The 13,149-nt window shown below is 41.4% G+C and overlaps 1 protein-coding gene across 2 annotated transcripts in view; it reads left to right on the forward strand.

The window, feature by feature from the left end:
- ACTN2 (actinin alpha 2) overlaps positions 1 to 351 on the forward strand; it is a 68,931-nt gene extending 68,580 nt beyond the window's left edge. For both annotated transcript variants that reach the window (XM_029931655.1, XM_029931654.1), the window contains exon 21: positions 139 to 351. In XM_029931655.1, the coding sequence (XP_029787515.1) occupies positions 139 to 297 (159 nt within the window). In that variant the 3' untranslated portion in view covers positions 298 to 351. The remainder of the gene's footprint in view (positions 1 to 138) is intronic.
- The last annotated feature ends 12,798 nt before the right edge of the window (positions 352 to 13,149 follow it).

The following is a 13,149-nucleotide window of genomic DNA, read 5'->3' on the forward strand; positions in this document are numbered from 1 at the left end:
CCCCCCCCCCCCCCCCCCCCCCGCCTTCAGTCCTTTGTTTAAATCAACCAGATGCAGGCCTCGTGTAAGTATTAACACCGTTCATGTTCCTGTGTTTTCTGCGACTGATCTCACCAACACTTGCGTGTTTTCTTCCAGCCGTACATCCTGGCAGAGGAGCTCCGTCGGGAGCTGCCGCCAGATCAGGCCCAGTACTGCATCAAGAGGATGCCCACCTACTCCGGGCCGGGCAGCGTGCCCGGCGCCCTGGATTACACCGCGTTCTCCTCCGCCCTGTACGGGGAGAGCGATCTGTAACCACTCCTCTCATCAGAACGCAATAAAGGCTGAGTCACAGTTGGTTTCTTGGAACCTTTGACAAGCTTAATTAAGTTAGAGAGAGAGAAATATTTTGCAGCTCAGTGATTGGCAGCGATGTAACTCGGCTGAAGTTTAAGTGTCTGTGGAGTACCAGGTAGCGTGCTTCTTAAGTAGGTTTCTTTATTTCTAAATTTTTAGGTAAATACAATGAGATAGCAGGGTTTTGTTGGTTTCTTTGATAAAACAAAGCAAATTACTCGTGTCGTATGAAATTAGGAGGCCCTAGGGATAGAGGAAAAGTAAAAAATGGGAAGTGACAAAATACCCAAGATTCAAGATTAGGGGGAAAAATCACAAATTAGGCAAACGTTTGATACTTTCAAAAATATTTTTCATATTAATATGTTTATATGGTTATCCCCAGTGAATATATTTGGGATATTAGTGTTTTACTTGACTGCTCATCCAAAGAGTAGGTATATTTGAATTTAATATTGTCCAGGGAATAAAAACGAACTACCTGAAAGACCTTTAGTACTGAAAACTTTTAAGTAGAGACCATAGTCAGTTCTTCATTACTTAGGATTATGTAGTCAAGTAGTGGGTTTCAATGCCTTACAATCCTTCAAAGTAGGGACCGCCTCAGGAAATACAAAAAGGCAGTTTAATTGCCAGAGAGGAAGAAAAAGGCACTAGATAAAATGAGTTTTGTAAGGATTATTTATTAAGTCCACGTTTCTATGCTTTTTCTAGAGCTTGTGAGTACAGGTCTTATCAGTGCTCTGTCCTTAAACAAGTGTGGTAGCAGGTCAGAGACTGGGGCCCGCAAAGCTCTCCAGGCCCAACTGCCTCATGCCTCTGGTTTTACGACCCAGTGAGGAGAAGGAGTTCTTAGGAAAAAGTAGGAAAGGCCTAACTCTCAACAGGGGCAGAGGTAAGTTCTTCCACTGCAGAAGGTTTACATATCTTTGGGCAAATTTGTTTTGTGCAGCAGGGACAACTAGGTGTTTTGTGAGCCCGTGGTGTGCGTCCACCGCTGGGATTAGATGTTACATCCTAACGGGCTGGGAGTCTGGCACTGTCCCCATCTGAAGCCTCCTCACAGAGGACCCCCGTGTGTTCCCAGCACCGCCTTGATTTTGTCAGTGTTCATGCATTTTCCTGCTTGTGCTGCGGTCTGCCATAACGCCCTCTGTCCTTCATCTTGTCGATAGCTCATAGAGAGTAAAGTAGGAATTCTTTTTATATCTTAGTCCTTAATGATCAGGAAATGAGTTATAAACAAGCCAAAACAGTTACAAACAGCAGTTAAAGTGTTACTAGAAGAGCAGTAATGTGCTCATTACCTGCAGTCTGTTCCCTCAGATTTTTATAGACTTCCATCAACAGAAATGTGATCTTTTCCGTTCATAACTGTCTGGTAACTTAAGAGTTTTACTACATGGGCCCATTTAGAACCTTCAGCCTTTGTAAATTTAATTGCATGGGCTACATTTTTGTATGTAGATGGTATTTGCAAATTCCTTAAATCTCTGAGTCTGTGAGTTTAATGCCAGACACCTTGGGGGTTGTGTTTAGGTGAACTCTGAGTCCCTATTTCATTTCAAGCAGGTGCTATATTCCAGCCATACACGTTACAGAAAAACTAGGAAGGTGTTCTGTCTTAAAGGCTTCTAGGGGATTTGTGGTGTTTTAGGGTGGGAATAGGTAGCTCATCTACCTAAAATTTTAATTTCTTTACAACATTCAGGCAAGAGAATGGATCAGCACTATATGCAAATAAAGAAAGAAAAGACATAAACTCTGAAAAACACTTAATAAACATATTTATACTCTTCATTTCAGAAGTTATTTTTATTCCTGAAGCTGAATTATCAATTAAACTTCATTTGGAAAAGGAAGAGAAAAGAATTCCTGTTTTTTATTATCCCAAATAATAACCAGTTTCTTTGACCACAAACTTCACCACTGAAGGCTCCATCATATTTTAAAACTCTTGTTTGAGTTCATATTTGTCTGCCTTGAAGAGTCAGAGATGGGCGTTTTGGGGAGAGGGCGAATTTGAGATGAGGAATTAGGGTTGACCCAGTTAGAGGTGTGTGATGAATGGACCAGGAAACTAAATGGATTAGGAAGGAATTTTTACCTACGAGCTCACTCTCAGAAAACCAATAGGTATTTTTTAAAATGTGTGCATATCTAGCTCTCACCCCGAGTTTCAAGAAACTCAAAGAGTTTTCAAGGTCTGGGTTAAGACCTGGACATCCTTATTTTTCTAAAGGTGCTTGGGGAGTTCTAAATATGCTCAATCAAAAACCACGGTGTCAGAAGTAAAGGAAAGGGCCATCAGAATAAAAAATTTCTAAAAGAATTAGGGAGGCTCTTACTGGGAAGGTAAATAGTGGGACAAATACAAATGACCAAACTCTGGTGCAGTTTGGTTGGTGACCTAGAAATGCCTGTCAGTGACTTCATTTTAGATGGATACATTTGGCCTGGAATTCTCTCTTGTTGTGTACCTGACCCATGTAGGGTCATGAAATAAGCTGGAGATGACCTCCCTACAGCCCTTAAGTGAAAGGACAGGAATCTAAACGATACAAAGTTAGAGACTTGAACTTCAAGGAGAAGTTGCCAATTGTTACCAAGCTGACAAAAGTTCACCCATAATTTCCCTGGGTTATTTGACAGGAAGACACTGAGGGTCCCCAGCTGTGTCCTTGAGCTTTCTTAAATACCCAGGGGCCTGTGCAGTGATAATACTGTCCTGTCGGGGGCAACTTTCATGTTTCAGATGGAATCAGCATCGAAAGAGACAGTTTTTGTTTGCCATTTGCATTTATTAACAACTCGATACTTAAGAAACTGACAGATCATCATTCATTTCAAACCAGGAGCAGGGGATGGTTGTGATTTTTCAGTTGGAATCTCTGGCCAAGGATTCCTCAGGGCCTTAAAGTCTTTCTGAAGTTATCCCCACAGCAGTGCAGACATCCCCACTGATGAAAACAAGTGGGGAGAAGAAATGGCTGGGAGTCCATCAAGGCACACATGCCAATCCTTTCGTGTGGCCAGGAAACCACAGCGGCAAAGACACCGATAAGTCACAATGGGTCCTTACAAGACGAGCTACCAGAGATTGAGAAGGATTTGCTGTAGAAACCGTAGCTGTAAAGGGAAAGAGACTTTTTGAATACTCAGTATGAACAGTCAGCATTCACGTGTATAATTTCAGAATTACCAGAGTGACCAGTGGCCCAAACCAAGGATGCCAGCCCTCATCAAAATTACCTCCCCACTCAGGTGCATACTGTCTGCTCCCGGCTCCTTCCTGCTGCTCAAAGTCCTCGTTCTGCCTTGCAGTTCAAAGGGCCTGTCCATTGCAGCATTGCCAGGGACATTTCCTTCCCCAGTTTTTCCCTCAACATGTCGCACTCCTGTGCCTTGGCTCCAGATGTATGTTAGATTCAGCAAGGATGCTTTTTAAAGTTCCTGATGGCTGCATCCCACCGTCCACCACTCAGATAGCGGTGGAAGTAGGAGAAGCCAGTCCTCTGTACCACTCTTTCCCCTCCAGGGATCTAATATACGCTTGAGGCTGAGAACCACTGCTTGCTCTGTGCCTCAGGACTCTGTGCTCTGCTCTGTGATTGTTGCCAATGAGATATGCAAACAAATACAGGGAAATCAATGCCTTAATGTCAAAGAGTGCCCCAGGGAGCCAGCCTGACCTCTGGCCACTATTCCCACAGAGACCTCATACCTGCCCATGTCTGGCAAGCGTTCTCTCCAAAACTTGGTCCAGTCTAACAGATCAAGTGTTTCAGATGTTGGGGAGGGTCTTTGCTCTTCTCCAGATGGGGCAAATCCAATCATCCTCTGGTCTCTCTCCTCCTCGATGAGGCCTTCACAGCCTTAATCTCCTCTACTTCCAGAGTTTATTCTGGATCCTGCTTTGAGTATGTCACACAGTGCCCTGGGGTAGTGCTGTGCTGAGGTCACCGAAGGGCAGGGACTTGTCTATCCCCGTGCATCCTTTAGCACAGGACCCGGCACAGGCCAGATAGTAAGCACTGAATTTTGCATGTCTGTGTGTTTCCTTGTTCTTCAGTAGAACGCACAGGAATGAGAAAGGTGGAACCAATCAGGCCATGGCTGGCTGGAGAGGCGCAGGAAAGAATTCAAGCTGATCAATGACTTTGAGCGGGGGGTCTTCCAGGAGAAGGACCCATGAGTGTAAAGATGTCCAAGTGCTTCGTGGAAAAGGGCGCTTTTAATGCATTTCTGTATCTTCAGCTTCCCAGATGTACTCCTTCCTAATATCACAGGCTCTCCTTTGTCACTTGGAGAACCCTCCTCCTGCTCTTCACAAGAAAAGCACACCCCTTGCCTATTCTAAATCTAAAGTGCACTGACCTAAGGTGTAAAAATCTCCAGGGCTGCAAACAACAGAATTATTTGAACCATTATTTGGGTGTGCTTAATCAAGTCACCATACTCACAGCCCTAAAACTTTCTATCCTTTCTTGTCTTAGTCATTGCTCTGCTGAAGATGAACTGTGGCATTAGGTGTAGAACACACTGGCCCTTGTGGGGACCTTCTGAAATCAGATACGTGTATCATAAAGTATTGGGGATACCAGTAATGCCAGTGTTCACTTACCTCCCCTTTTCCACTACTCAGTGATTGCCAGAAGAATGAATTACTCATCAGGGAGATTGGAGATAGAAAATCAGAGCTTCGGTAAGAAAGGTTAACCATCTAAAATTTTTTAAACATTTTATTTATTCTTGAGAGAGAGAGAACGTGAGCAGGGGAGGGGCAGAGAGAGAAGGAGACACAGAATCCGAAGCAAGCTCCAGGCTCTGAGCTATCAGCACAGAGCCTGACGTGGGGCTTGAACCCATGAACCATGAGATCATAACCTGAGCCAAAGTCAGATGCCGCACCAACTGAGCCACTCAGGTGCCCCAAAAGACTAACCATCTAAATGGCGCTTTTTTGGGTCATGTATTTAAAACATAAGCAAGTCTTTTCAGCTACTCTCTAGAACATAGAACAATCCTTAGAATGAGTTTACTGTTTAGAAAAACACCACCGAACAACCAGGGCAGCATGGGCCAGGACAGGAGAACTTTCTGACTTTTCACCAGACAAAATCTATGGTAAATGTTTACATGACTTCTTTTGAGATTTTGGTGTGCATTACACAAGAAGCTATTTAAGACATATTTATCCAGGCATATGAAATATTCCAGTTATAGCCTTGAGCTTAATTCATCTTATAAAATATTTAATATATACTATGTCATATTATTAAAAACTACAATGTATACTAGATATTAGATCAATTTGATTTTTACCAGTCTATTTTACTCTTTTATTAAGCACTTTGAAAAAGTTTGATCAGTGTGTCTAACAGAATTAATGGAATTACTTAATTTTATACATGATTTGTACTTTTTTCCAAACACCAGAGTTCAGTATACGTATGCATGCACATGTGCCAAAGGAGTATCATTCCTTTTAGCATCCCCTCTGCTTCATGAATAACTTAATGTTGTAGCTGCATATTATCTTGCATAAGCAAATGAGAAAAATTTACATAATGAAAATGTTCTACTACTACAACAGCACTTTCATCTTGACTTAACTGCTTTTATAAGATTTGTTGCATCACTTATCTCTCATTGGTTTTTATTCTATTTCTCAAATTTTAACAGTTTATTTGAATTGAAAAAGTCAGATTTTTTTTTTAATGACAGGAAGACTCATTTAGTTAATCTTTTAGCATGATTTTGGTAATTAGGTTGCATGGGAGACATTTTTCATTTTTTTAATTATCTCAATCTGCTGCTCCAATGTTTTGATGAAAATATAATTAAAGCACATAATAATATAAAAGCATTTTTTACAAAAGATATTGGCAAAGGTGTGTTAAAATAATTTCCCCCAACACTTCCTGAATGTAATGGACTGAACAAGGCGCCCCAAGGAGAAAGAGACAGCAGGCATTACCAACCATCAGTCATGACGTCCGAGGGATGGAATGGCCACAGCTTTGAAGACATCTGGGTTCTTGCTGGACAGATCTGCCCCATGGCGTGTGCGCCTCGCCTCATGACTGCCATGGAAGGAGGAACAAACTTGTACAGTTGACCCTTGAACATATGGGTTTGAACTATCAGGATCCATTTATATGCAGGGCCTAAAAATATGCATATAGAAACACTGAACAGAACTATAAATGTGTTCTCCTTATGGTTTTCTTAACATCTTATTTTCTCTGACTTACTTTATTGTAAGAATACAGCATATAGTGTGTATAACATACAATTAAGTGTTAATAGACTGTTAATCAGTAAGACTTCCAGTCAACAGTAAGCTGCTAGTAGTTAAGTTTGGGGGGAGTCAAAAGTTCTATGTGGATTCTCAACTCTGAGGTGGGTTGGCACCCTTAACTGCCTCGTTGTTCAAGGGTCAACTGTGTGTGCTTTAAGCCACCTTATTTAGTATCTCTGTTTTAGCAGCATAGCCTTACCCCCAAATAATAACATTATGAGCTTTTTAAAATATTTATTTATTTTGGGGACAGCAGAGGCAGGAGAGGGACAGAGAGAGGGGGACAGAGGATGGGAAGTGGGCTCTGGACTGACAGGCTGACAACAGCAAGCCTGATGTGGGGCTCGCACTCACAAACCGGGAGATCATGGAAGATTGTGACCTTCTGTACCAAACTCAACACATTCATTCATTCGTCCTGTCCCTTCATTCATTCATTTGCAACCACTGCATATAATTTAATTTGAAGCACAATTCTCAGACACTCTTTGCTTTCACATGCTTTATTCCTCTCTTTTCTACACTGCTTCACCATTCAGCACCCCTCTGACTCTTTCCTATCAGAGTGAATGTAAGCAGTTTTGCTGACACAGAATAATTTTATCTCTGGGGGTAAGATTCTTCTTTTTCCTGTCCCCACCCACCCATTTCTTCTCTTTAAAATAATTTCTGCCCTCTTTTGAGAACATTATTTGTTTGATCAAAAGAGACTATGTGATACAGCTTTTGAAGGAGAAGCATGCCAACGGCTTATCGTCCATCTGGACCTTCCATTATGACATCCCTTTCTTAACAAGAAGATTTACAGATGGTGTCAGTGGGGAAAGCCTGCCCAGCCTCGCCCCCCTCCTTGCCTTTTGGAGTTTTTGGTCCCTCATCACCCACTGCGTCTGGGATGCAGGTTATATTGGGAGGTGAACCACATCCACTTCAGCTGGCCACTCCTGACGCCCTCCTGCTACTGTAGTGCTTCTGAGCCCAAGAAATCAACTGCAGGGTGTTAAAGGCTAATGCCCGTTTCCTCCTTACACTTCAGCGGGCCTCTGGGGTCTGGGGTCTACATAGCAGAAGGCTTCTGGGGTCTGGGGTCTACAAAGTAGTACCAGACTCTGCTCTCTCCCCCTTCTGGTGGGGGGGGGGGGTTCTGTTCAAGGATTCCTCCAGAAGCTCACGTGCTGAATGAATCTACATGTCGAATCCCAGAGGGGAGCTCTGTGGGCACCAAGTTGCTGCTATGGAATTAAACTTGTATTGCCTCTTCTTCCTCTGTCCAATAGACCCAAAATGGTTATCATAAAACTAACCATTCATTGCCCACTTACTTTTGATAATCATGGAAAGCTGTGGGGTAGCATCTTGATAGGCAGCTGGGGTTTGTGAGGCCGAACAAATCCGACTGCAGGCCTCAGGCATATCCCCTGAGTAGTGCTAGCCCTGTTGTCAATTCTATCCTGTCTGCAATAACTGTTAAAATATAGAATGTCCTGGGGTGCTGGGTGGCTCGGTGGGTTAAGTGTCTAACTTCGGCTCAGGTCATGATCATGCAGTTCATGGGTTTAAGCCCTGATTAGGGCTCTGTGCTGACAGCTCAGAGCCTGGAGCCTGCTTCAGAGTCTGTGTGTCTCTCTCTGTCCCTCCCCCACTTATGCTCTGTCTCTCTCTCTCTCAAGAAGAGAAATTGAGAAATAATTTTTTTAAATTAAAAAAAATAAGGAATGTCCTATCACATACTTAAAATCCTCCTGAGAAACATGTTTTGGGAAATACTGACTTAAAGATATAAACAGGATTTCAGGAAATTATGGCCCAGCAATCATCTCATCCAAATTCCTTCCTTTGATAGAAAGGAGGCTCAGAGAAGAAAGGTGACAGCCATGATCACAGCTGTTCTCACAGTAGTCCCCTTGAATTCACCATGATCCTCATTCTACAGAAAACTGGGACCACAATGGCTAAATGACTGTGATCACTCAGCTAGCAGAGTTGGGACTTCCAGAACTGTTCTTACCCATTACTCTAAGATGAATTTTGAAGGCAGGCAATTCTGAGTCTTATTCTAATACCGTGGGCCACATTCCATTTCCTTCTAGGGTGTAGACTGTAGGAACTGTTCTTCAACAGATCAAAAATCCACACTTTCCCCCCTCAGGGCTGGGTGTCTGAATAAGCCAATTCTGTTCTATGCATGAGATGTTCCATATCAAATGGTTCAGGAGAAAATAAAATATTAAATGGGAATATGTATAAAATTTGCAAAATCCATGGACTCCCTAGCCTGCTGGAGAATTATTTAAGCATTAAACATTTAAGAAGCAGATATTTGTTTGCTTCAGATGTATGAAAGCCTTTAAGACTCCAGTAAAACACTGAATTTACATTTAAGATTTATATTTATGTCCTAACATATGTACTCATTCAATATTATTATGAGGTTAAAAATGAAACAGGTTATGTATAGCCTGGAGATCAGGGACAAACCAAATCTTTCATTGAAAGTCAAGAATTAGAAATTCTTTATTCCCAGGGTACTGAGGTGGCTCAGTTAGTTAAGCACCTGACTTGGGCTCAGGTCATGATCTCATGGTTCATGGGTTCAAGCCCCACATTGGGTTCTCTGTTGTCAGTGCAGAGCCTGCTTTGGATCCTCTGTCCTCCTCTTTCCCTGCCCCTCCCCTGCTTGTGCTCTGTCTCTCAAAAACAAAATTAACATTCAAAAATTATTTATTCCCAGTAGACTACAAATTCTTCAAAGATGGGGATCATGCCATATTAATTTTAATCCCTACTGCTTATCGCAATGCTTACATAAAACAGGCACTCAATAAATCTTCATTGAACGAATGATGTCTAAGCTTCTCCTAAGTATGTTTTCTTTGGCAAGGGACACATGTCCTTGGTCAGTGCTTACACCTGCTTTATGTCAATGCCTACCACTACCTGAAGCTTGACTGCCTCCTTCTGCTCCAGGGCTTGGGCCCCCAGAGATTTCCCAGAGAACATGGCTCCTGGGTGATGGCTCTGGTCAAGGCAGCTCATTGGTGTTGCACATCTGTTACATACATACATACATACTGCAGAGCTCACTGCTCACCGCCAACATCCTCAAGGTTGACTATGGCCGGAAATGAGGAGCGCCAAGAGGTGAATGAAGGAGGTGCTTGATGAAAGGAGGTGTCAGGAGGGTTGGTCAGATAGTGAGCAGCGTGCAGATGGAGTGACTGGGAGAGAGCCAGAGAAATACCAGTAGCACCCACTTTCCACCCCCATGGCATGCTGCAGCATCTTTTTTTGTTTTATTTATTTTGAGAGAGAGAGAGAGAGCGAGCGAGCAGGGGAGCAGCAGAGAGAGTGCATCCCAAGTAGGCTCCATGCTGTCAGCGTAGAGCGCGACTCAGGGTTTGAACTCATGAACCATGAGATCATGATGTGAGCCAAAAATCAAGAGTCAGATGCTTAACCAACTCAGCCACCCAGGAGCCCCTATGGCAGTTTTAAGACAGAAAATTCTTTCATGTATGATAAGTACAATCATTCCAAGATCCACTGACAGTAAAATGAGGACTGTTTTGAAAAGCATATTTAAGAATCCAAGTGTAAGATAAGGATCTGGCCTAAGGCAGAGGCAGAAGAACTGAGTCTTCCAATCCTAATTCAACATGACAGTTGAATTTTAGGGTTTAGGGTCCCTGCCTAGTTTTATCATTTTTATCTAACATGACATAATGAAGCACAATGAAGGGAAGGGGAAAAAAACCATGATCAGCTGAATTGATATAGCAAAAGAATGTCATAGGGGCCCCTGGGAGGCTCAATCAGTTCAGCACCCAGCTACTGATTTTGGCTCAGGTCATGATATCGTGGTTCCTGAGTCTGATCCCTGCATCAAGCTTTGTGCTGATAGTGCAGAGCCTGCTTGGAATTCTCTCTCCCCTCTCTCTCTGTCCCTGTCCTGCTTGCATGCTCTCTTTCTCAAAATAAACAAACAAAAAAATTTAAAGAAAAAGAATATTACCTTCAACACCCTTCCATGATAAAAATGCTCAACAAAATATAAATAGTAGGTACTCCCTCAAGATGTTAAAGACCATATGAAATACATAAATCTCACAGCTAACATCATATTCAACAGTGAAAGGCTGAAAGCTTTTCCCTCAAGATCAGAAACAAGGCAAAGGTGCCTGCTTTCATCACTTCTGTTCAACAGACTACTGGAACTCCTAGCTAGAACAATTAGGCGAGAATAACAAATGAAAGATATCTAAACCAGAAAGAAAGTCAGAGGATCTCCATTCATAGATGATATCATCTTATATATAGAAAATCCTAAAGAATTCACACAAAAAATTGTTCGATCCAATAAATGAACATAGTAAAGATTCAAATATAAGATCAACACCCCTGAATCAGTTGTATTTCTATACATTTGCGGTGAACAATCTAAAAAGGAACTCATTTATGATAGCATTAAGCAGAACAAAATACTTGGAAGATTGAATCCAAGGAAGTAGAAGACCTGCATGCTGAAAGCTATAAGACATTTCTGTGAGTTGAAGACCTAAGTAAATGGAAAGATAACCCACATCCATGAACTGGAATATTGTTAAATGTCAATATTACCCAAAGCAATGTACAGATTCAATGTAATCTGTATTAAAATCCCAATGGCATTTTTACAGAAACAGAAAAATTCACCCTAAAATTCATATGAGATCTCAAGGAATCTCAAGTAGCCAAACTATCTTGAGAAAAAAAGAACAAAGTTGAAAGATTCACACTTCCTGATTTCAAAACTTACTACCAAGCTAAACAGTGTGGTACTGGCATAAGGAGAGACATATATATAGACCAATGGAATAAGCTGCAGAACCCAAGAATAAACCTTGACATGTATGGTCAATTGATTTTTGACAAGGGTGCCAAGACCATTCAGTAGGGAAAGAACAGTCTTTTCAACAAATGGTGGTGGGAAATTTTGGATTCCACGTGCAAAAAATAAATTTGGACCCTTATGTTACACCATATGCAAACATTAACTTAAAATGAATGAGAGACCTAATCTTAACTACAACTACAAAAATCTTGGAAGAAAACATAGGGAACATAGCGGGAAACGTTTATGATATTGGATTTAGCAATGATTTAATGGATATGACACGAAGAGCAAAGTTCGCAAAATGAAAAAATAGATAAATTGGACTTCAACAAAACTAAGAGCTACTTTGCCTCAAGGGACACCATCAAGAGCGTGAAGATGCTCCATAGAATGGGAAAAAAATTTCACAAATCATGTATCTGATAAGGAATTGATATTCAGAATATATAAATAACTCTTACAATATAACAGCAAAAAATAAACAACCCGATTCAAAAATAGATTAAGGATTTAAGCAGATATTTCTCCAATAAAAATATACAAGGGCCAATGAGCACATGAAGGTTGTTGACATCACTAATCATTAGGGAAATGCAAATCTAAACTACAAAGAGATATCATATCATTCCTATTGAGATGCCTTTTATCATTAAAATGAAAAATGACAAGTCTTGGCAAAGGGGCAGAGAAATTGGAACCCTTGTACATTGCTGGCCAGAATGTAAAATGTTATAGTCATTATGAAAAACAGCTGGGCAGTTCCTCAAAAAGCTCTACACAGAATTACTGTATGATCCAGCAATTCCAGGTCCTAAGTTTATGCACAGAGGATTGAAAGCAGGGGCCGGAGCAAATCCTTGTATACCAACGTTCATTTTAACATCATTCACAATGGCTGAAAGGTGGAAACAATCCCGGTGTCCATGAATGAATGAATGGGTAAACAATATGTGGTATATTCGTACAATGGAATACTATTCAGCCTTAAGAAGGAATGAAGCTCTGATAATATACTACACATAAGTGAGCCATGAAACCGTCATGCCAGGTGAAGTAACTCAGGTACAAAGGGACAAATGTCCTAGGTATTTGATGGTTTTTCGTGCAATCATGAATGGGATCAGTTTCTTCATTTCTCTTTCGGCTGCTTCATTTTTGGTGTATAGGAATGCAACTGATTTCTGTACATTGATTTTTTACCCTGCGACTTTATTGAATTCATTGATCAGTTCTAGGAGGCTTCTGGTGGATTCGATTGGGTTTTCCATGTAGAGTATCATGTCATCTGCAAAAAGTGAAAGTTTGACTTCTTCCTTGTCAATTCTGATGCCTCTTATTTCTTTTTGTTGTCTGATTGCTGATGCTAGAACCTCCAGCACTATGTTGAACAACAGTGGTGAGAGTGGGCACCCCTGTCGTGTTCCTGATCTCAGGGGGGAATGCTCTCAGTTTTTCCCCATTGAGGATTATATTAGCTGTGGGTTTTTCATAGACTGCTCTTATAATGTTTAGTAAGTTCCTTCTATTCCGACTTTCTCAAGGGTTTTTATTAGGAAAGGGTGCTGTATTTTGTCAAATGCTTTTTCTGCATCTATCGACAGGATCATATGGTTTTTATCCTTTCTTTTGTTAA

Source organism: Suricata suricatta, chromosome 2 (genome assembly GCF_006229205.1).
Source record: "Suricata suricatta isolate VVHF042 chromosome 2, meerkat_22Aug2017_6uvM2_HiC, whole genome shotgun sequence".
NCBI lineage: Eukaryota > Metazoa > Chordata > Mammalia > Carnivora > Herpestidae > Suricata > Suricata suricatta.